This window comes from Athene noctua, chromosome 8, assembly GCF_965140245.1.
Source record: "Athene noctua chromosome 8, bAthNoc1.hap1.1, whole genome shotgun sequence".
Lineage (NCBI taxonomy): Eukaryota > Metazoa > Chordata > Aves > Strigiformes > Strigidae > Athene > Athene noctua.
The window spans coordinates 1,239,765-1,263,276 of record NC_134044.1 but is presented as its reverse complement, the minus strand read 5'-3'; the positions used below and the strand labels follow the sequence as shown (position 1 = coordinate 1,263,276).

Genomic DNA, 23,512 nt, shown 5'->3' with positions numbered 1-23,512 from the left:
ACAGGGCGATGGGCAATCATTAACCGCACTGACGTTGGGCTTGGCGCTGCTGTCCTTCTGACGAACCTTCTCAGCACCAGCACGGCAACAGGAAGCTGGCTAACAAGCAAAGACGTCCCAGGCAGGTTTAATTACCTCCTTCAATAACGAGATCATGCCCTAAACAAGCACAGGCCATGCCTCCCTCCGTCCCTCTCCTAATCAGCGTTGAAGAGTTTGACCAACACAGCACAGGAGATGCCCAGCGAAGCCTCTGCTGATAAAGGGTTTTGGGGGTGCTGAGCCCAAGGGACCGTCCATGCCCAGGGACCTCGCCCAAGAGAGAGGGGTCAAACCACAAAACAGGCCCTCCCAGGAGAGTGCCAAGCTGCCCCAAGTGGTGCAGAGGCCCCCCCGCATCTCGTGACACACGAGAGGTACGTCTCACGTGCCAGGAGGGGAAGGATGCCAGCCAGCCCACCCAGCTTGGGGCACAGTGCTTGGGACTCCCAACCGAAAAGCAGCTCTGGCATCGCATGGTGGCTGGATGTCGCTGAGCACGGATGCTGCTGGATGGAAGACCCAATATCTCTCCTACACCTTCAAGCTCTGCATTCCCTTGTCATGCTCTCCTCCTTGTTTCCCTCCCCTCCCATTTTTCCCCCCTAAACACCGAAAATCAGGACCCGCTCTAGTGAGCTGTGTCCATCCTGGACGTAATGATGGCTATTAAATAAAGTCGAATGCAAACAAAATTATTAAGCCTGTGATTAATGATTAAAAGGCAGGAATGTTGAAGCCAGCTGAATGCCTGCCCAGTGCTCAGCAGCAGTGGGCTGTCCCCCTGCCTGAGAGCAGGAGGAGGGATCACACAGGATCCGGCCAGTGTTGGCTCGAGGTCCCCAAAAAGGGACCCACCACCAGCTGGGTGGCCCCAAAGAAAGTCCCCACCCTGCGTCCCCCTCATATGCAAGAGTCACGTGCCAGATGTAGGGTGATGCACAGTGGTGGGAAATCGCAGCGGGCTGCCCCATGTCCTAGTTGGGTGTTGAGAGCTGCATCTTCTCCTGGGAACTGGTCCACAGCGAGGGCAAGCCTAACCGCTTCCTCTTCTTGTGTGGGTGTTGAAGACTGTAAAGGTAGGATGTGTACTGGAGCTCTGGCATAACCATCTTCTGGCAGGTTCTCAGAGTCCTGTTGTCTAAGTCTTGTCTGAGGTTGTACCCAAGGATATTTGCAGACCCTGACTGGAAAGGCAGGAGAGCTTTGTCCTTGATGTAATCCTTTCCCACTGCCTCCTGGTCCAAGAGACAGGTCTCCATGAGCTCCTTCTGTCTCGTTCGCAGGAGATTCACTTCCTTCTCCAACAATGTGAGTCCTATGGTCTCCTCAATTCTGTTCCAGAAGCTCTGGTTGAAGTGCAGGTAGAGTTTCCAGTCCAGTGAGCACCACGTTTTTATCCGCTCCTTGCTTTCTGGAGTCAAGGTCTGGACGGTGTCCTGGCTTCTGGAATTGAGCTTAAAGTAAATCACATCATCCAGATCCCAGCACAAAGTGTGCTTCAAGAGGATCATGGATTCATCAAAGTAGTCTGCTATCAAGATCAGATGGAAGTTCTTTTCAATATCCTTCAAGACTGCCTGGATGTACTTTTCGTTGGCCACTGCGTTGTTGTCGTAGCCAAAGTCAAACCACATGATATTCCTGGCGTAGATATTTTGCTTGTAATTCTCTGGATAGTAATACTCCAGGGGTGATGCCAGGTACACATTCACATTCTTGGAGATCCTGAAGGCAGGGACAGTGTCCTTGTAGTAGATGTAGGAAGACTCCAACAGAGGAATGGGGTTCCTCAGGATGGAGAAGTAGAAGGTGTTTTCTGCCATCACCTTCCGCACCTATTTGCAGGGAGGAAAGAAGAGAGGCTGTTAGTCTGGAGGCACTGCTTATTCAGCCACGTTTCTCCACAGATGCCACGGCTCTTTCTTACCTCCGAGGGGTTGAACCGCAGGTGGTTGCACATGATGTTGTAGTTTTGTCCTATGGTTTCAAAGTCCTCCACAAAGTGGGCCAGGAAGGTCTTTGGGTAGCCCAGGTGGACTAGCTGGTCAGCGGGGAGGGCGACGGTGAGGTTGTACCTCTCCACGAACCTGAACATGATGTTCAGGACGGTGCTGCTGGCTGTCTTGTGAGTCTTGAGGAACATGACATTAGTCTTGGCACGGCAAGGCATGGAAGCCATCAGCAGCTCCTTGGGGCTCTTCGAGATTCTGCAGGAAGGCAAGAGATGGGAAAAACAGCCTCTCCAGTACTGTACCTCACCTCTGAGACTGGCAAAGCCAAACCTGAGCAAGTTCTCCTTCTGATACCACACCTGCATCTGGTGCAAGGCATAGCTCAAACAAGCCCCATCCTTCAGATGTACATGTCAGTTTTCTGCTTCTCCAGGTCCTCACTTACCCAAAGATCAATCCACTTTTCTTTTTCCATATGGCTTATTTTGACCTGAAGAGCTGCACTTTGGTTAATTTGATCCCTTGCCTGCTCAAATGTGGACCTAACTTTGGGCCACTGTCCTTCCAGTATTAGCCTAAACCTCATGAGAGTTAAATCAAGTGTCACAGGTCAGATCCTTGCTGCCCTGGGCAGACAAAGTCATTCAACCCTGTTTCTGCTTCACTTACACGTACTTTTTGTTCTTCATATGGAAGAATCCTGACAGGAAGATGAGTCCCAGGCAAAGGCTGAAAATGAGACATTGCCTGGAAACAAAGACAGAAAGAAATAAAGAGGAGTTTCAGTGGATTTTTATCTGATAGTCCTTCCTGAATGTGAACCGCCAAACTTTGCATATTGCCCGTGGGAATTTTTATCACCGCGAGCGCAATTTTATGTCTCATTGGTGCCAGCTACTTTTGGCTCCCCCAGCTCCATCAGCAGCTCAGAGGCAGAACAGTGAAAAATTGCACTTTCACTATCACTCTTCTGAAATTCAGCCTTTGGCAAAACACAGTCTACTTTGGACAGAGCCTAAACTCTTCCAACAGCCTCCCACTCTGCTCTGCTGCCTTTTATTTTGCTTTTCTTTTGGTTTCTGTGACTTTAGATCTTATTCACTACTCAAACTTCTTGTTTATTCACTAGAAAATGAGCCCTTTGTAAGGGTATAAGGGTTTCCCTGGTAAGAAATCTGAGCAGCTGCTGTAATCATATCACTCCAGAAGATGGGGATCTCAAAGAAACACTAAACTGATTATTTTTTTTTCGATGTAACTGAGATTTTTTTCAATACAGAAAACCGATTAATAACCCAACAGCACCGGTAATGGACTAATTACCCCCTGCTTTCAAACAAGAGGACTGCTTCCCTGCTGTGACAGTTTCTCCTCCCAGGTCAGCTCTCATGCTCAGCCTCACCGTTTCATCAGATCTTCTCGCCTTGGCCAGACTTTAAACTGCCTGAGCTGAGAGGCAGCCCTTTGGACCAAGCACTTCATCTACCCCTGCTTTACCTGGGTAATGATGAGTGATGAGTCTTTCCCAGCACTAATCACCGTGTCAGAGCCTTCTAGCTGGGACATGTAGAGGAAGGCTTGATGCCCACCAAAAAATGAACTTTTCATCACCAAGCTTGATCTGGCTTCTCTGATCCTAAAACCTTTTTTAACTTGGTGTGAATTCTATGTTTCCAGCTGCCATTTCTAAAACACAGCAGATCTGGCTTGGGCTTTAAGTTGTTTTGAGAAGATGTAGTCCCATTTACAGCATGGGATGGTCACACTCGTGGTTCCCACTCTCCCAAGCAAAGAAGGAAGGCCCCAAGCCTGCCCAGTCTGAGGATCAGTGGGCGTACACGGCTTGCTGTGGGCTGGACCTGGTGGTCCTTTCTACCGGCCTTCTGTCCAAGGGGTCCTCACACATGGTCCTGATGCACAGGGTGGTGGCTTCCATAGCCTCCAGCTTGTACCATGTGAAAGACACTGAATTGCTCCTTCCAGTTGGCCTTACAAGAGCGCAACCACCAGCTTTATCTGGCCTGGTCTACAGCCTCCCACTGACTGGCCATGGGATAAGCTGGGCTGTGACAGCCTGGATCCAGCCATGGATCACTGGAGAGAGGATGGGAGCAAAGTCCAACAGAACATGGAGAGCTGCACATGAAAACAGCCATCGTAGCCAGCTGCACTAGCTCTGAGCAGGGAGCCACAAACTGAATGTAAACACAGTGGAAGAGTGGAGACAAGCGGCGATGTCGCAACATCGTGATGGCACTGCAGAAAAGCATTTGACTTTGCTCACCATGCAAACCTGCCGGACACTTTTGCTTCAAGCTTTGCTTTGCACAAGAATGTTTTCCTTGTCCAAGGGCACCCTGGCCCAAGTGGGAAATTCTCAGGCAGAAGAGCCCTTCCCAAAGCCAGGGAAGACCCTCAGGCACAGCTGGTACCAGCCTCTGATAGGTATTCGCAGCACAGCTTCTGCATGCGTGAAGAGTTTCAAGACATTGCTGTGGCAGTCTTTCATCAATATTTAATTTTTTGGTCCCAGGCCTGTTAGGGGGACAGGGGTGAAACAATCCCCTTCCCTTCAATCGCTCTATGTAAGTAGAGATGAGACAGGAGAAGAAATGCAGATGGCCCCACAGGCAGAGAGCAGGCTCACATCTGTCAAATGCAGCCCCTGCCTATTTTCTTGGTCTTTCATTTAAACTGAAGCCGACGTTGGTGCAATGGTTTTCCAAAACATGTCATCCTGCCTGCCTGGAGGTCTTGCCTAAGCCCATCTGGCAATGTCCTTCTTCTGCACCTTTTCTGTGGACTTCAATGCCTGCAATAACAGTCCACATGTTTGTTTGGGTGGTGTCCCCGCAAGGGCTACCCAGATTGATGTTTTATGGGGCAAATAAATCAGCATACACCTTCAACAACCCTGAAGACAGATCAGGATCACAATATGCTCCAAAAGGATTAACAGTCCCTTCTGCAGCAAGAAGACAGGCTCTGTAGACCTCTACATCTTATCACCTCAAGGCATCCATTATATATTAATAGTCGTTTACTTTAATAAGAGATTACATAGTGCTGTCCTGACTCCAAATCTTCAAACACATGCAGCACACCAAGCCCATCTCCAGCGCAACTGGATGTTCCCAGCAGATTCGTTTTGTCTGGATGTGCTTTGAAAGCCCCAAACAACAGCAGGCTTTTTCACATGGAGACATGGGGAGGGGTAATAGTCTGGATTATCTAGGCACGTGAAGCCTCAAAGTGTTGCTGGTGCAGCACAAGGGACTGGTATTGCAGCACCAAACATGTCCCATGGGCAAGTTATGGGCACAAAAGTGCCACCAGTGAGCCCCGAGGGGCCATGCAAAGCTCACCCTGCTCCTCGTGTCACTGTCCTGAAGACAACAGCAACCCGCAGCTGAGCAATGTCGTTGCTGTCACCATGAGCAGTGGCAGCCCAGCCTACGCTGGGCTTGCCAAAACCAGGGCAGCTTCCTGGAATGGCCAGTTTTAAGGAGCAAGAGTGACTGATTCCTTCGGCACATAGGCCACGGAGGCGCCAGTCCCCACAGGGAAATGATGGGCTTCTTGTTCTGAGGGTGTCAAACAATGGTATCTTGTGGCACGGTGCTTGTACCCCTGCCTGGGGACGTGTGAATGGAAAGGTTCCGGCTCCGGGAGTGAGCGGGGAGTGGGGACAAGGAGGAGACTGCAGCCACCTCCACCCCACTGCACCTCAGCCCAGTGAAGGCGAGTGCTGGAGGTGTTCAGGTGAAGGGCCAAGGGCAGGGATCGAGGTGATCCCCAGGGAGGAGTGCAGGAAAATAGAGCAGGGTGAGGGGAGAGGAGAGGGTTTCAGGTACGCAGGGCACTGGTCAGTGCACTCATGCAGCTGAGGCTTGTCCCCAGACACTGCAGGGATTCCCATCCCCATCAGCCTCCGGAGCTTGGCCACCCGCAGCTGCACTCGCAGGGGCTGTCACCGGCTTCAGCACATCCTGCAAACCTGCACACGGGGTTTCACCACCCATTCTGCACCCACTGCCCCGGCACACCTCTGTGAGAGCCAGCTCTGCTCTTGAAGAGTGTTCCCTTAGTGCCACAAGACTGCGAGTCTCTGACCAAGCCACTTCTAAATCTGTATGTGTTGGGCCAACAGACACCATATTCAACGTTGGCTAAAACATCACCCATCCTTTAATCCCTTCAAGAAAGACAAGTCCCGCACGCCCAAGATATTTTACTGTTGACTCTCTCGCACAGGCAGGCTGAAGGTGAGCCAGGCAGGTACGTGGTGTTACAGAAGACAGAGCTGATCTTTTATACAAATGGCTACAGCCATCAGCAGAGGGATTTCATAACCATGGCACATCGATGGGAGTGTGGAGGGTACGGCACACAGGATCATGGCTGCAGTGATTTCTTTTTTCCGCCCACAAGGAAGCATTTCACCTGGGATGCACAAAGCCCGACATAGCTGAAAGTTGCAGGGCACGATCACAGCCACCATTTACTTTTTTGCCCCTTTACTATAGTCTTGTGCAAAGCAAAGTTCAAGAGACAAAGCCACAATTTGAATGTCACACACAAGTTACCTAAGCACGATAGACACGCAACCAGCCTGGGAGCCCTCCGAGGAAGCACTTGGGAGCTGATTGCTAAGACACGAAATCCTTCTAAGAAGCCAAAAAACCTGTGGAGCTGTCAGCAGGGCTGGCACCAGAGGCTTGACTCACCTTTCTGACCTGCGCCGTGCCATCTCCCAGCCAGGAAGAAAACACGGAAAACTACCCCTCAGGTCGCATTTGGAGATGCCACTATGGATGCTTTAAGGCTTGAGACAACCTTCTTGTTCATTTGGCTTAAGCCGGAAATAACAGATCTCTGTGTCAAGCTAACAAGGTTCTTTCAAATTAAAAGACCTGGAATACAGGAAAGAAACATTCACGGGGAAATTAATCTCGACCCTAGAGCGAACTGTAACTAATTCTATAGGTTAACAACTTAAAGGGATTACCTGAGCCAGACCTTTCTACAAGCATTTTAATTCTGCACCCATAGCATTCACCTCCCTTTCCCCTTACCTTGAAGCGCACCCAGGGCTTTTCATGCTGCCTCACTGCTGCAAGCTAGAAAATACCTCCTTTGCAAATTGACTCCAATACTCCTGTCGTCTCTGGGCTCCTGCGGCTCTTAGCGTATGTGTCTATTTCTAGCATCCCTTCACTGCTATAAATGGCTGGGACAGGTGAGGACAAAGGGAGTGGCTAGGTGTTCCCAGGGGTGGGGGGAAGTTAATTAATAAGCCATGAAAAGCGCTGGTATGGCATGACATCAACACAGGTACAAAGAGCTGCCTTGGGAGATGAGGCTTGCAACCGTTTTGCAGGGAAGTAAGGGTTTAGAAGGGACCCCTCCGTGGGGACCCCCCTTGTCCCCGCGAGGTGTGGGGGGTGACGGCAGGACCCAGGCAGGGTGGCGGGGGACTGGAGGAGGGCAGCATCACCCCCTTTGTCACCCTGCACACCAACACAGAGCTCGTTCTGTGCCACCTCCCTGCCCACCGCCACTTTCCTCTTCTTGCTCTGTGGTTTAGGACTGTCAGACACATTTGGTGACAGGAAATTAGGGACAACAGCAAAACAAGAACAGTGTTCACCTACCAGAAACTCCCCTTAAAACATTTAGACTTCAAACTCTTCCCCAGTAAAAATGCAAATATTGCATCTGGAGATTAAGAGCTTAGAGACTTTGCTGTAGAGAGAGCTCCTGCCCCTAAGGGTGTTATTTTACTACTTGTCCACAAAGTGACTTTCTGGTGTTAGTAACAACTATTACAACTTGCATAACGCAGGAATTTGAGATTCCACCAAGGCTGCTGTACATGAGCACTTCACAAACTGGGTTTGATGGCTGCAAATTGCCTCGGGAGAGCAGGATTTGTCCTGCAAATCTGGAGGTGGGGTAACCTCCCCGCTCCCCATGCCGGGGATGAAGTCAGTGCTCTCCTCATTTTGGCAACAAAAAGTTTACCCACATCTCCCAGCCTGGAACAGGGGATTAAGCTGTTGCTTTTGGTCTTTTATGGCTGTGCCACTTCCCACGCATCTCCTGACATAGTCCCCCTTCCCTCCCCATCCATGGTGCCACACCGAGAGCCCAGTCCTCAGCATTCTGGCATCCTTCACCTACACTGCTATGTCTTCAGAGTGTCCAAACAGACAGCATTTCTTTTTAAATCACACCTTCCTCAGGCCAGCCCCAACTCCAGTGCTCATCAAGATTTAGAGATTAGCAAGGTATAGGGTTGCTTTCCTTGAGTTTCTTGGCAGAACATGAGCCAATGTGCTGTTTAACGAACAATTTCTAGGGTTACTCTTGGCACAGTGTCAGCTGCTGCTGGCAGGGGGGTCATGTTCAATAGACTTCTTTCTCCTGTTACATTATAGACGTCAGCTGTGCAATTCCTTGATCAGAAGCTGGTAGAGCCCACAAATCACAAAAGGCCATTTTTTACACTTTTACAATTGATTCATTGATCTCTCCTGGGTTGTTGTACATGAATTGTCAGGTTTGGTTACGCAGAAAAACACGGTGCTGTACAGAAATACTTGGCTTCATGTGGGGCTGGGCTGCTCTGAGACTGGAAGCAGTGAAGGTAAGGCAGCTGATGCAAAATTAGTTAGCTGGGGCAGGATGCTGAATTAATAGCTCCACACTGGCCCCACTTCACACGCCTGCTTGCTTAGGGGAGAGCGTTGTGGGTCGGCTCTTGTGGGCAGCTCGGCTCCATGCAGCCACTCACTCACCCCCCAGCAGCAGGATGGGGAGAAAAATTAAAAGGGTGAAAGTGCAAAAACTTGCAGGTGGAGATAAAAGCAGTTTAACAGGTAAAGCAAAAGCTGTGCGCCCAAGCAAAGCGAAAGAAACCCATTCACTGCTTCCCACTGTAGGCAGGTGTTCAGCCATCCTGGTAAAGCAAGGCTCCATCACACACAACAGTGACTTGGGAAGACGGATGCTGTAACTCTGAACCCCCCCTTCCTCCTTCTCTCCCCAGCTTTTGTGGCTGAGCACGTCCCATGCTATGGGATATCCCTTAGGTCAGTTGGGGTCAGTTGTCCCCAGCTGTGTCCCCTCCCAGCTTCTTGCACAACCCCTTGCACAACTGGTGGGGCAGGGTGAGAAGCAGAAAAGACCTCGATGCTGTGCAAGCACTGCTCAGCAACAGCTACAACATCCCTGTGCTATCAACACGGGTCACAGATCCAAAACAGCTTCAAACCAGCTACGATGATTAAAATTAACTCTATCCCAGACAAAACCAGTACAAAGAGTAAAATGCTTCCTCACTGTGCCAGAAAACAATTGCCTCAAAGCATCAAGCAACCACACCCACGTCATTCTAATAGTTACGTCGGTCCTAGAAAAAACAGAATTTTGGACAAGAAATTCCGACCACCGTGCTGCTTTACAAAAATCCCCCCACACACGTATAGGTACCCACCCTGACTCTCCCTCCTATATAAAACAGTGAACCTATATTTGAAAGCATCATTGAGAACATCGAAGAGAAGGATAATACTGGTGTTTAAGCTCTAGAGAAGATACTGTAAAATAACACTCCGATAACTCCTCCCTTCTAGTCCCTCAGGGTAAGTGCTCTATTGTTTAGCTGGAATGGTAAACTTACATTGAGCTTAAGGATCTTCATGTGTAAAGATGATGGCTAAAAGCTGTGCCAGAATTTCCCTGGCCACAGCACTAGGTTGTCTGTCAGCCCTCACTCCCTCCCTAGCACTCCGTATGTAGTTGAAAAAAAAGCAGTATGGAAAGTTCCGCTTCCCAAAAAGAACCATTCACATGTAAAGCCTGTATTTTAAACGATTATGGTCAGTGCTTTGGGGGAAAAAAAAGAGAAAGAATGGCACAGGAAAAAGGCAGAGAATATAAACAGCCTGATCCGGAAAGAACGAGCTGCATCAGCTTAACTTGGCAGAAAGCAAATCCTGTACATTTCTTCTCTAACAACATCATGGACTTTCCATATTTTTGCATCACCTGATACACAAGCAGCACAGGCTGACTGCGTTTCACAATCTGTCTTCTCTTTGGTAATGATGGCATTGTTCACTCTGCTTCATCAGCTCCTCTCTGAGCAGTCCTGAGAAATGAAGGGAGGGGTGGGAAGTGCACCCATACCAGAGAGGAGGGAGTTGAAGGGAAGAGACCCGAGGGTGGGCCTAGACACTGGCACTGGAGATTGCCAGATTACAGAGGTATTTCTGTTAAAAGCATCTGTGTGGCCCAGTTGAGAGAGTTGTGACCTTAGAACTGTATTGTGAAGGGTGTTGCAACACAATGCTGAGCGTAAGCCATCACCCTTAATGCAATTCAACAGCTTGCAGCCCTGTAGAGACAGTGTTCTGGTTAAAAACAGAAGAAAAAAAGACTGTAAGATGATTTTCTTCCAAGAAAAAGGCTCTGGATGGAACATCTGTTTCACTGCACAGTGGAAGAGCAGAAATCACTGCAAAGCAGCTAATGGAGAAGACAGCTAGTGGGTAAAGCAAACATGTTCCCTAGTCTCATGGAGTCTGGTGAGGCCTCCCAAACCAGTAGACCGGAGTAAACCCCACTGATCACCACCCTCTCAGCACAGCTGGTGAGCCAGTTTCCAGCCTGTCTCGCAGACCCCCACCCAGGCTGTGCCTTGCCAGCTTGTCCAGGAGAAGGCTGTGGGAAGGAGCGTGGGATGCTTTGCTCACATCCTGGCAAACAACATCCACTGCTCTCCCCACGTCGACACAAAATGGTATTCTGTTGCAAAAGGTGGTCAGGTTAATGATGTGATTTACCTTTGGCAACCCCCTGGGCTTTTCCCAATCACCTGCTTCACCTGGACACAATAGAGTGACATGTATTGGCAAATACGGATGTGACTAGCGAACACTGGGTACACCAGAAGATGACTCACTAGCAGATGGCTTGGCCTGCCCTCTGATAACAGAAGCAGGACAATGTGGCTTTGTACACCAAACTGTAAACGGCAATCTCTCCTGTCATCTTAAAACAGAGACAGACTGTAGGAAAAATAAAACCAAACAAAAACCAAACCAACGAAAAACCCCATCTTAGAATAGAACAGTCCAGTTGGAGGGGGAGTACAATGATCACCTAGCCCAGTTGATGACCTGCTCACTTCAGGGCTGACCTAAAGCTAAAGTATATTACTAAGGGCAGAGTTCAAATGTCTCTTAAACACTGACAGGCCTGGGGCATAGACCACCTCTCTAGGAAGCCTGTTGCAGTGTTTGACCACCCTCTCAGTAAAGAAATGCTTCCTAATGTCCAGTCTGAACCTCCCCTGGCGCAGCTTTGAGCCATTCCTACACACCCTGTCCCTGGATGCCAGGGGGAAGAGCTCAGCACCTCGCTCTCCACGTCCCTCCTCAGGAAGCTGCAGAGCCATGAGCTCACCCCTCAGCCTGCTTTTCCCCAGACTAGACAAACCCAGAGTCCTCGGCCGCTCCGCAGAGGACAGGCCTTCCAGCCCTTCGCCAGCTCGGTCGCCCTCCTCTGGGTGCACCCGAGGACCTTCACATCCTTCTGAAACGGTGGGGCCCAGCGCTGGCCCAGCGCTCCAGGAGAGGCCGCGCGGGCGCTGACCCCAGCGGGACAATCCCCTCTCCCGCCGGTGGCCGCGCTGTGCCGGACCCACCCGGGAGGGGGTTTGTCCTCTCGGGCCAGGGCACGCTGCCGGCTCCTGCTGAGCTGCTGCCGACCAGCACCCCCAGACCCCTCTCTGCAGGGCTGCTCTCCAGCTCCTCGCCCGTTTTATCCTTGTGCCCAGTGTTACTCTGTCCCAGGCGCAGAATCCAGCATGTGGACGTGTTAAATTTCACGCTGTGGATTGCCCGATGCGCCGGCCTGTCTAGATCCTTCTGCAAGGCCTCTTGTTCCTCCAGAGTCAACAGCACCTCCCAGTTGGTATCATGAGCAAAACTGCTAAGGGAGCGTTCAACTCCTGCACCCAGATCACTGATAAAAACACTGCACAGCACCGGCCCCAGGACTGGGCCCCGAGGCACGCTGCTGGTGACCGGTCGCCAGCCAGCCGTAGCCCTGTTCACCACAACCCTGTGAGGTCTGCCCTTCAGTCAGTTTTTCACCTAGCACATCATGAACCTGCTCAGCACACAGCAAGACAACTTGTCCAGAAGGATGCTGTGAGGGACAGTATCAAAAGCCTTACTAAAATCTTTAATTAAAAAAATACTCAAACTGAGGCAACAGAGACACTGCCTGGGATTTGTGGAGGATCAGGCAAGATCCTAAGTCAAAAGGATCCTTCCATAATGATCAGTGATTCCTAAGAGGTATAAAAGGTGTGTCCAAACATTCCTTATCCTCCTACAAGTGTCCCTGGACATGCAGCACAGGTGACACATGCCTGTTGGAGGGCATGCAGAAGTGGTCAGAGAATGAACATGAGTAAAATCAGCCTACTTTAAAAATAAGCTTCTGTTAGGTTTTGCACTGACTTCTGATACTTCCCTACACCACCATCTTCTTTCTCTCACCCTCCTGCTTGAGTAAGCATATTTTTTTAATGCATCTTTTGCAATCAGGGATCCTCCTGAATGCCAGACAAGCTGATTTTATTTTCCTACTCTTTTATTTTCCTGACTATTGCCAGGCCTTCCAAGCTGCTTTTGGGTAACGTCTGTCTGAACCGTTCTGTGGCCTAACTCAAGAAGGGCACTGGATGCAGGTACCAGCCTGCCCACTGGCCAGGGAGCCTCAGAACCACCCCTGCCAGGGTAAGGGGGCACCTCAGGAAAATAAATTAGTACTGGTATGCCCGGAAATGTCTTTTGCCTTTGTCTTTTGCACATGCAGTGTGGAAAAAGCTCTGGGTGATTTTAACATCACTGTCATCTGCATACAGCCTAATACAATTTGCTGGTTGGCAGGGATATAGATTTTATGTATCTCTGTAAATCATTAAGGTAACGGCTCTCACCCTCTGTGAGAGCAAACGAGGACTTGCTGTCAAGGACAGACTGGAAGACAAGGAAGCAGGAAATAATGCCTGACCCTGCCAGAAAGATGTCCATTCCTCAGCCTGGCTGCTGGCTTTTCCTCCCCAGTTGATACCGCCCAGGAGTTGGGTCTCTGGGAACCCTCCTCGGGCCCGTCCTTCCAGGACTGCAAACCTGTAGCTGCATGCTGTGGGACAACACCAATGCCCGTGGGGACAGCCTGCAGGCAGCATCACTACAGAGGCCGTGACCTGATGCTGCCATGCGCTTTCGGACAAGCATATCAGATGAAAACAAGTGAGGAAGAGGAACGTTTTCACTTGGAGATGGTGGTGTAGCATCAACGGGTTCTTTTGTGCCTCTGATGTTACACTTGCACACCTCAAGTGCAAAAATGTCTCCTCTGGCTGGTGTCACTTAGCAAACTCAAAAATCAGAGCAAACTAAGGGGAAAGAGAGCTGGAATATCCACACATAGTATCTGCATGCTTGCTTTCAGTGCTCAGATTAAATAGGAAACTCGCACCGTCAAAACTAGTATTGAGTGTTTCTTCAGAAAGAGCAGGCACCCCTGAGAAGAGGAACGACGTTCCTTTACTTGTTCCATCACACTAAAGAAATAAAACAAGGAGCATTCCACATGCTTGCTTGATCCAGCAGTTTGTTTATGGCTAAAGTGCAGTAACTGAGCTAGAGACGCCATCCTCGCGTGATGGGATCTGCTCGCTCCGGGTGTGCGCTGCTCTCAGGAACCAGAGGGTAGTGTCTTGTAGGGATTGAGGATCCCTTTGGGGTCTAACATGGCTTTGAAACGCTGCATTAGAAAGACTGCCTCACTGGCTTTGCTGTACTGAATGAACTGCTTCTTCTTGAAGCCCAGCCCGTGCTCTGCACTGACACTGCCGTTGTATCTTGCGGTCCACTCGTACACAAACGGCTCAATGGCACCCAGCAGTGAATGGCTATAGGACTCCGCTGTGATGTTCAAGTGCAAGTTTCCATCTCCTGCAAGAAAACATTCCAGAGATGGGTCTGTAAGAAAAACTCAGTGGCCCTGCAATGGAGACTCACTACTGCCTCTTCCACGTATTCAAACAACGGTGCCTTTGTTAGTCTCCAAAACGTGCGAGAAAGGACAAGTCCACTGTCCTTCTACAAACATCAGCCTCTCCATGCACAAATAATTCAAATAGGATCTTTGTTTTTCCATGCTTTCAGTATAGTATTTGAGAGAGTGTTCTGAGTTAAAGCTACTTTCAAATTCCCACTGTTGTGATTTTAAAATTCAAACAACAGTGCTGCATTGATTACTGTCCCACTACTGAGATGACATGCCATAGACTTCCCCAATGGTATTTCATAATGATCATTAGATTTTAATATGGCCCTTCATCACTTTCTCTCTCCCCATTATGTTTGTGCAATGTTCTAAATGCACTTTGGCACTGCATCAACAGAAACAAAGAAAGCAGAACATTTTCTCCTTTTGCCATTTGGCATATGATAGTATTTGATTAAGCATGTAGTTGCTGGGTATTCAGAAGACAAAACAAACACAACTTACTTATTCTCACTCTGGAACCTCTGCCTGCATCCCAGCAAACCCTCACAGTACACAATTTAAATCTCGATACCAAGAGCTACCAGAGGTAGCCTCTGTTATGCAGACTTGTCTTTCAAATCATCTCAAATCAAGAGTGCTTAAGAAAGTCCTGTACTTTGGGGTTTTTTATCAGAACAGCTCTGCTAAGCTACCAATTTACCTGCTTGTAAAATCAAATTAGTTTCCAAGTATTCTGACAAATGTACCAGCCTTTCTGTGCTTCATCACTTTCTCCTGGAGGGTTAATGGCTCACACAAAATTGATTTCCAACATAACTAATCACTTTGGACAAGAAAGCGTTTATCTACCACATGTGTCTAAGTACATTAATCAAATTCATGGTCCAGTTAAACAACCTTCATACTCAAACAGAAAGTACAGAGCAAGAAGACGAATGACCAGTTCAGAGGCTGGCTGGCTAGCAACCTGCCATTAACATATGGAACACAGTCTGAAAGCAATGAAATTCAAACATCCAGATCCTTACGCATCCTCCTCTTCTGATAGCTCCTGGCCATTTAGCCTATGCCTCTCACTGATCTACAAACAACCTTTACAGCTACTAGGAAGTTGTGCAGCAAAACCAGGAGCACAGAAGAGCAATTGCCTCCTTTCCCAGCATCCACACTTACCCAAGTGGCCGTAGCCCACCACATTTTTGGCACTCTGGCCCAGCCGAGCCCTTGTGTCAGTCACGAGATCATATAGCTTTCCCACAGGGAGAGAGATGTCGTATTTGTAGACATAGCCATCATGAGTGAGGGCCTCCGTGATTCTCTCCCGCAGACTCCACAGTGCCTGATGAACCAAAGATCAAAGAAATCCAAATAAACCAAGTGCCCCTTGGGTTCCATGCTTTGTAGCACGGAGGAAAAAGAGCCTCGATTCTTTGCATGTAACATCAACTACTCATTTCCCTCGACATCCTCTGTCTCTTGGAAGCTGGTAATAACACTGTACAACGCTGCTAAGAAAGCAAAGTAATACACCGACTCTTCAAGCTTGACAGCACTCCAGAGAGAAAGAACAAAGGCATGGGCATTTTCTCTCAAAGCTGGTTTGGGTTTCCTGAGAAGTGAGGATGCGCCTCCTCTACTAAACTGCAAGGGTCAGTGTGGGAACAGGGGCTGGAAAAAACATGGGTCAGAGTAAAAGCCTCATGGTCACCGGGCAGATGCAAATTAGAGTTTCTTACTGAGACACTACGTGTCTGTCTAGTTCCCTGAGACCACAGTCTCCGGTTCTAACATACCGTCATGTCGGCCTCCAGTGCTTTGCTCACTCCTGACCTTGCTGACAACTCAGCTTCTGGTTTTGGTAGTTTACAGGCAGTTTGGGTCCTACCCCAGCATCTACAAGATGTAATTCCTTATTCTTATCTTTTTGAAAGGGGAAACATCCACTGAAAACCCAAATACTCAGGCCTTCTGGGAAGAGTCAGAAGTGGTATTTTCTCTTAGCATTCTTACTCAGTATGTCGAATAAGCTACCAGATCACTCAGGGACGTTTATACTAAACATCAGTCTGAACATTTACCTAATAAAAATACAAATCCTAGTAGAGAATCATGTCAAAGACATTTGTGCAAGAAGTAACAGTGACTTGCCTTTATTTTCTTATCATCTGTTGCCACAGTTCCATCAGTGACCAAACCAGAAGTCATGGCCTGTTCTAGGAAGTTGTTCAACTTTTCTTCATCATGGGTCGAGTTGGAGCCCGAAGTTTCAATTAAAACGTAAAAAGGGCTGCCTGAAAGTGAGGGAGAACAGAATAAGCAGATGCTCTGGGGTAAAAGCACAGGAATTTAGCAGAGGTTGTGAGGCTTCTCCCAAGCTTGGCATGTTCCATGAGGTTGCTTTACTGCACAGATTCTCTGGTGCCAGGTGGAAGGACAGCTCAAGTGGCAATCTTTTATCTGTAGGACACTTCACTTACATGCTCTATCCTGTACCCAGCTACCCCTTTTCGGAAAATTAGCAGTTTGGTGGGAACAAGTAGAAGTAAAAAGTCTTATCTTTAAAGACCTCCACCTAACGTGTTTGGAATTGAATACTGAGTAGAAAAATTATGAGGGGTGCCCACATGCTCATTGACATATATATATATATATATGTATATAAAACTAGGCTAAAAATCCCCCAAGCAGTACAATGCCTCTTTCTACAGCATGAATGACCCTGGTACCTGCCACTGGGCTGGACAGCTTGAGATGTCTCTCAACCAATTCCATGCACTTCTCATCCATGAACTCATAGGCAGACAGGATCTCTCCCAGCATGGCTCTGCAGGTTGTAAATGTTTCCAGAACCTTAGCAAAACTCTGACACCCTTCAGACAGGACACAGAGAGGAATCAGGAACAAAAAAAAGCAGCACCTCAGAACCTTTTAAAAAGTTTTAAATAGTCTATCAGGCTTCAAGTCATCTTTCCCATCTCCAGAAAATGTAAACTGCTACCCTGCATGGGTTTAGATCAGCAGCTCCTGTAACGGGAAAGGTTTCAGAGCACAACAGGAAGAGGACATAACAATTAGTCTGCTGTGGCAAGGACCTCTTGAACAATCTAAGACAGTTCATTCCAAAACATCTGCCCCAACCTCAGTTCTCAGCACCAGCAAGAAGGCAACCAAGGGAAATTTAAAGGCTACTGTGAGAGTCCAGGCAAATTCTGGGGTCCAGTGCACACAGTCTACAGGTCTGTCAGTGCTTGGAGTCTTCTCATCCCCTCCTAGGAGCTCAGCTCTCTGCTCTCAAGGCCACAGCTGATATGAGCAAGCTGTCTGAGAAGCCCCTGCTGGCCCTGGAGGCTTTTGAGAAAAAAAAATCCCAGTGAAGGCTCCCCACAAACCGCTGTTTGCACAGCTCTCAGCACCCCTGCTGAGGCTCCCCCAGAAGCAGCTTTTAAGCAGCTGTGCCTGACCATGGACCCTGCTGATCCAGACCTTGACCTGCGGACTTGACTTCCCATTCTTGCCTTGTCACTATGGACTCACCTGGTGACCGCTGGATTGTGGCTGCCTCTGCCTGGTGTCACCAGACCTGCCCTGCTCCCCTCACTCAGGTACTGTCAGACCAGGCCCTCATCAGTGGACAGTGTCTTGTCTGCCTCTTCATCCTGCTAAGCTCCTGACTCTTCGTCCCTTGCAGAGCAACCCATGCTTGCACATATTTTACACATTTACACCACAGATATAAAGTAACTGCATGAGTATTTTAACATACAGCACCATACTATTTCTCAGGAATAAGATGATGCTGGTAGTTGAACTCAGCAGACAGACCAGTACTTTCATCTCTCCATTCCTATTCCCTTCCCAGCCTCCAAATTTAGGTGTGAAATTATTAATATCAGCTCCTACCTAGGAATGCCAGATTCACAGCCTTAGGTTTCTGAGGACAGAGTATGGAGACAGCAGTGACAACTCCCAAGGTCCCCTCAGATCCGATGAAAAGTTGCTTCAAATCATAGCCAGTGTTATCTTTGCGCAGAGATGCCAAGCAATCCAGAGCTGAGCCATCACCCAGCACCTGTGGGAACAGAAAGACCCAGTCAATGCACCGTGTAGAACTCTGCTGTCATAAGCTGATGAAAACCTGCCACTAGCCTTGAACACTGAACACCAGCTACAGTCCGCTCCCAGTCTCGTCACTGTTCCTCCATTCCCAGCTCTTCCTCCCCTCTACATCCTACCTGTCTTCCCTCAAACCTTTCTGCTTCTTTTTTTACAGTGTTTGCACACATTCCAGCAGGACAAGCAGATCGAGTTCACACTGCTTTTCTCAGCAGTGGTGGCGAAGATCAGCCATTCTTTGCAGCCCTAGCTCCCATTATTCAACAGACACAGGGAACACTATTTGAAACAGTGAACATAGCTCACCAGAATGAAGGCCTCCACCACTTGAGCCTTAAATCAAGGCTGAATAGCTCTAAGTCATGTTATTAAAGGCTGTTTTGACACTAGAGGGACTAACCTGAGAGAGAAAAGCTCTCCTTTCTGGGCCTACACAATAAAACCAAACCAGGCTTTTGTTACCTACCCAGTTTATTTCCTACAACCTCTTGGCTCCCAAGCCCCGAAATCTTTTAGACCCACTAATCCCAGTCTTTACACACAGAGGCGCAGGCCTGTGGGGCAGAAGCAGGCTGAAGAACAGCAAAGACTCTAGGAGAAATCCAGCAGCCAAACAAATTCAAAGCAGATGGCTCTATTAAAAGTCGAGTGAGCAGCCACCAGAAGAGTACTGTAGGATCGATTTAGAGCGTTCCAGAGACCCACTACTCCGCAGAGAAACCAACCAAACTTGGGATCACCAAATCTCTCCCTACCTTCTCTGGATTAGAAAACCACCTAATATCACTTCTGTCAGTAAGGAAGAGGTGGAAGCTGGAAACTGCAGTAGCAATAACAGATGCTGTACCCGTGAAGACACTTGTTGACCCTTCTCAAAAGAGCCATGCAAGGAAAAGTTAAGAGTGGAAGCCTGCACAACGGATAGCTAAGGGCTAGAACAGTTGGAAAGGTAAGAAGCAAAGGTTTAAACACAGAAGAGAACTGCCATGTACTCGCCTTACCACTTCCAGGCCTAGCACTGTCCCTCGCAGAGAGCCGTATCTCAAGAGCCGTAAGCCTCCAGCATTTGTGGCCACATTGCCACCGATGTGACAGCTACCTTTCGCTCCCAAGTCAAGTGGCATGATAAACCCCTGGCCCTCCAAGTACTCGTTGAGTTTCTCCAAGATGCAGCCAGCTTGGCACACAAGGATTCCTGAAACATAAACATCCTGCTACAAGCTGATGCCCAAGGAGAAGGTGCTTCCTCAAGAGGCAGGATAAGTACAAGCAGATGCAACCACCTCTTCCTCCACAACTTTCTGGGATTCAGTTTAAAAGCACAAAAAGTCTGCATGCTACAGGGCATTGTCCTACATCTCCTCAAGCCTAGGGGAGCTTTGCTGTTGCCTTAACATCTCATCATACACAGTTCCAGACTGGCAAAGCACGATGACATTAAGTGTATCTCTGCCTGTTCTCTCTCTCTGTTTTAAGAACAGAAATACTCAAACCAGCCTGATTCCTAACTCTCCAAATTGAAACAACGTGTAAGTTTTCCCCATCGCTCTGCTACAACAGTTCCCAGGTGGCTTCTTTAACACTGTCAATCTGCTCCACTTGCTGGGTTTCTCATTTAATTTATAAACAGATAATAGGATGTCCATGTTTCTCTTCTCTCTTTCTTCCTCCTTCTGCCACCAAATATATTTTTCTATCTGCTACCATTATAGCCTAAGGATGACATCAAGCAGCAGGAGCCTGGATGAAGCAAACCTTTGATGCCCCCTACGATGCTGCTGGCCCGAACCTTGCTGATCCTGCAGTTATCAGTTCCTAGGAAAATGGCCAGTTTAGGGCCTGGGGCTGATGTCTGTGCCTCACATCTCTGAGATATTTACCAGACACCTTGTCAAAGCTGATGATCCGGTTCATGAGAACAGTGGAGAGAATGATCTCATCAAAGACAGGAACGCTGCCCCCAACAAGGCCTGTGTTTCCCCCTTGTGGGTTCACTGCCAAGTTCCTCTCATAGCAGTACCTGGAAGGAAAAAGGTTTCTGAAGTCTTATGCATTTTAAGGCCATAATCCAGACTATCAGAAGAGTTTCACCTCCACATGCCTACTGCTGCGACAGTGCTCAGCACTCCGTAAAATTAAGCAGTGTTTAGCCTGAAGATTAAATTGATACAAACTGTGAAAGTGAGAAAGCACAGCTCCTTACTAAACTCACCCCAGCACTGAGCAAAGGAAGGAACACTTGGGGTTACCCCTGTGCGTATCTACAGATCTGCCATGCCACACCTGCCTGAAAATCACCGCTCACTCTATTTATACGTAAGCTATTTATGTAGCAGTCTCTGTTAACAACTTGGCTTCCTCAGTGGGCTCTGACAGATGGCCTCCGGCAGCGGTGTAAGACATAACTGCCCTCCTCCTCCCCTCAAGAAATTAATGCCCTGTAGGCAATGAAGCAAGTGCATCTACGCCACAGCTGCTTCACCTTCCAGCCTGCCACAGCCCTGCAAGGCACCACCCATCACATCCTCTCCAAACTCACAGAAGTTCTTGCACAACAGATGGCACACAGCCACAGTGCACCAGCAGTTACTTCAGAAGCCCTGACTTTACTGTGCTCTATATATCTATTTTAACAGAGCCGGGAGCAGGTTCGTGCAGCTTTTAGCTCTTCAGCCAAAGAAGAAGCAGTTGATCCTGCATACTGATACCCAACTGGAACTGTGCTCACACCAGCAAACCAGGAAAGTGTTCTTACTGATGTGGTGGACAAAACATTAGCTCCTCAAACTGCCTGATTCTGGCCTAACCTTCTTTACCTTTTGAGACAGACCTTCCTGAATCCTTCAACACAACTGCTCCTCCTGAGCACTGGTACAGTGTCTAATTTTGACAATTTCATAGAGCAGAAACATCATCAATACTGAATCCACTTGCTTAGCTCTCCCTGCCTCCATTTCTCTCCTCCACACTAAGCACTCTTAAGATCCTTCTACTCAAAGCCATCAACACTGATTTGAGAAGGCTGCTGCTGCCCACTTAGCCTTTGCAAGGACATCTGGCCAGGAAAGATTAATTTTATTTTGCAGAACAAATCAAAGTTCGGCCTTTGTTTCTGCCTGATACTGACATGACACCATCACCCCAGAAAAGCTAAGGGCCAAAGAGAGCACTGGGCCTGGGAAATACAAGGCACAGGTGGAAGTCCCTTTCTGCACCGAAAACTTTCAGCTTTCTAAGTGAAAACATTCCTATTTAGGAACCTGTAGGTTTTTAGAGTGACACTGCCTACCCACCAATACATGCATATCCCCAGGCTGGCAACAGCATGCAGAGTCTCTGAAACAAAATGTACTTCAGGAAACAGTGGGCAGCCCAAGGGCAGTGGGGATATAAAGAACAGAAGAGAGAACTGAAGAGACCAGAGCTCAACCATAAGACACACAGTCAAGAAGAAAACAGCTTCAGCAATTTCAGTGCTTGAGCACTGAGTAACTGAACATCCAGAAGTTCCCTTCACTTGCTGGATCCTTCCTGACTAAACCTGAGTTTCCTCACCACAAACCCCAGCAGAAAAGGTACATGTTACCTGAGAATCTGAGACACCTCTGCTGTTGTCTGTGGCTTCAACATCAGCTTGCTACAGCCTGCAATGAAAGCAAGGGACTCTCAAGGCACCCTGTGGGCTCTACAGAGGTCAGAAAAAAAAAGGTGGTAAACCGTGATGTCTAAACAACAGTGTTCCCTCACTGTGAGGCAGAGGCATTTTAACCACTTCCAAAACAAACATTCTCAATAGCAGGCTTTCCCTTAAAGCACTGTAAAAACCTTACATGTGATAGGTAGACTTGGTTGCCAGTGAGGGCAATGGGCAAAGTTTTATACTATCATGAAAACTCTGACAAACACAACAGAAAATTCACACTACTTGTTTTGTGAGGTTCAGCCAAAATTGTTAACTGAATCAATTCGTTTCAGGAAAAAAATGAATTAGTAAATTAACCGGGCTTAGATGATTTTTTTTTTTTTTTTTTTTTTAAGTGAAAGCCTGAAAGATTACCTGAAAGATTAGGTAATTCTCAAAGGAGTATTTACTATGAGAAAACCGAATTTTGTTCTGTAAAGACATGGTCTGCTATAAATAAATATGAGATTTTCTTTGGCAGACTTTTCATTCTGGTATGTTAGCAGAGGCAGAGAGGAGGTTTTACCAAAATCAAAAAATAAACAACTTCACATACCTCGGACTGATTTAAGCCAGTCCACATTAAACGGTTTCAATTCCTCCGGATTTGTGATGACTCTACCTGGCATCATGCGCTCAAAGAAAGCCACATCACTGTCAGACACACGGGAGAAGGGCAGCCGCTGCACTCTGTAACGCTCACTGGTCAGCATGACCTCCTGGAAGCCGGAGGAGGCTGCGTGGAGCGCTCTCCTGCCCCGAGGCCTCACGCCCCACGGCCCGAAAACCACACTCGTGGGCATCCCCGGTGGTTTCCTCTGCCGAAGCACCCCCGGGGCAGAAGTCACACTCTGCGGGGCCAAGACCCTCGTGTGGAAGCCCGTCAGCCATCTTAGCTGAGTCCAGCGACTCCACACAGAGCAGTGGGCGCCGGCAGAGGAAATCCCCATGATCACCCTGAAAAACAGAGGCCTAGCTCACGGGCGAGCTCCCCTCCCTGCGGCCCGGGCTCGGGGGTTTCCCCTCCCGGCGGAAGCAGCTCAGGCACTCTCCCAGCCTGCGAGGGGCCGGGAACGGGCCCCTGTCCGTGTGACAGCCACCCGGCCAGGCGCCACCCCGGGGGTGGGGGGACACCCTTCGCGTGGCGCCTCAGACCAACCGCCCGCCAAACCCCAGCCGGCACACGGCAGCCTCACGCGCCCCTCGGGGCGGGGGGCAGACCCGGCCCGGCCCGGCCCTGCTTCCGGGCCTGGCGTCCTGCTGCAGGCAGCAATGGCGGCTGCGAGGCACCGCCGCGGCCGGGCCCCGGGCCCGGGCCCCCTGACGCGGGCAGGCCCAGGGCCGCCGCCGCCGCCCCGGGCGCATGCGCGCAGCGCAGGCGGGCCGGCAGCGCCGCCTGCCGGCGGGAGGCCGCCACCCCCCCCCAGCGCCGGCTAGGCGCGGGGGAACCGCCGCCCGCTCGCAGGGACACGGGCACGGGCCCCTCCCCTCCGTGCTCACAGGACTCACCGGTGCGGTCACCCACGGCCGGTGTCCTCACGGGGCTCACGGACATGGGCCCCCTGCTCCACGAGGCACTGAGCCCCACCGCGCAGCCCCCCCTCTTCACCCACACAAGCCCCCC

General features: G+C 49.2%; 2 protein-coding genes across 10 annotated transcripts; both read right to left on the bottom strand.

Annotated features, from left to right (window-relative positions):
• Positions 1-739: 739 nt before the first annotated feature.
• GAL3ST2 (galactose-3-O-sulfotransferase 2) lies at positions 740-13,597 on the bottom strand. 8 transcript variants are annotated; one of them, XM_074912780.1, is made up of 5 exons: positions 7,070-8,213; positions 6,722-6,907; positions 2,664-2,741; positions 1,970-2,249; positions 740-1,877 (listed from the first exon to the last, which is right to left on the bottom strand). In XM_074912780.1, exons 2-5 carry the CDS (start codon positions 6,742-6,744, stop codon positions 1,017-1,019), a joined length of 1,242 nt encoding a protein of 413 aa, XP_074768881.1. In that variant the 5' UTR covers positions 6,745-6,907; positions 7,070-8,213; the 3' UTR covers positions 740-1,016. The 8 variants fall into 8 exon arrangements, with proteins under 8 accessions (XP_074768881.1, XP_074768886.1, XP_074768888.1 ...); XM_074912785.1 differs by lacking the exon at positions 6,722-6,907 and adding an exon at positions 6,312-6,317; XM_074912787.1 differs by lacking the exons at positions 6,722-6,907; positions 7,070-8,213 and adding an exon at positions 13,557-13,597 and having other exon boundaries at positions 2,670-2,741.
• Positions 13,598-13,602: 5 nt separating this feature from the next.
• D2HGDH (D-2-hydroxyglutarate dehydrogenase) lies at positions 13,603-23,210 on the bottom strand. Of its 2 annotated transcripts, none has more exons than XM_074912777.1 (9): positions 22,445-23,210; positions 21,793-21,850; positions 20,087-20,226; positions 19,208-19,401; positions 17,994-18,162; positions 16,820-16,963; positions 16,242-16,384; positions 15,267-15,432; positions 13,603-14,035 (listed from the first exon to the last, which is right to left on the bottom strand). In XM_074912777.1, the coding sequence occupies exons 1-9, from the start codon at positions 22,836-22,838 to the stop codon at positions 13,776-13,778; spliced, it is 1,668 nt and encodes a 555-aa protein (XP_074768878.1). In that variant the 5' UTR covers positions 22,839-23,210; the 3' UTR covers positions 13,603-13,775. The 2 variants fall into 2 exon arrangements, with proteins under 2 accessions (XP_074768878.1, XP_074768879.1); XM_074912778.1 differs by having other exon boundaries at positions 21,793-21,891; positions 22,445-22,581.
• Positions 23,211-23,512: the final 302 nt, after the last annotated feature.

Bases quoted from the DNA above. Each gene is read 5' to 3' on its own strand.
- GAL3ST2 (XM_074912785.1), bottom strand. From the start codon at position 7,095: ATGAAAAGCCCTGGGTGCGCTTCAAG. The intron at 2,250-2,663 runs GTAAGTGAAGCA...GCCTTCCTGCAG, and splicing joins ATGAAGAACAAAAAGTACGT to AATCTCGAAGAGCCCCAAGG. The intron at 1,878-1,969 runs GTAAGAAAGAGC...CCCTGCAAATAG, and splicing joins TGCGGTTCAACCCCTCGGAG to GTGCGGAAGGTGATGGCAGA.
- D2HGDH (XM_074912777.1), bottom strand. From the start codon at position 22,838: ATGGGGATTTCCTCTGCCGGCGCCCACTGCTCTGTGTGGAGTCGCTGG. The intron at 16,964-17,993 runs GTAGGAGCTGAT...TCCTGTCTGAAG, and splicing joins TGTGAATCTGGCATTCCTAG to GGTGTCAGAGTTTTGCTAAG. The intron at 16,385-16,819 runs GTACCAGGGTCA...CCTCACTTTCAG, and splicing joins GCTGTCCAGCCCAGTGGCAG to GCAGCCCTTTTTACGTTTTA.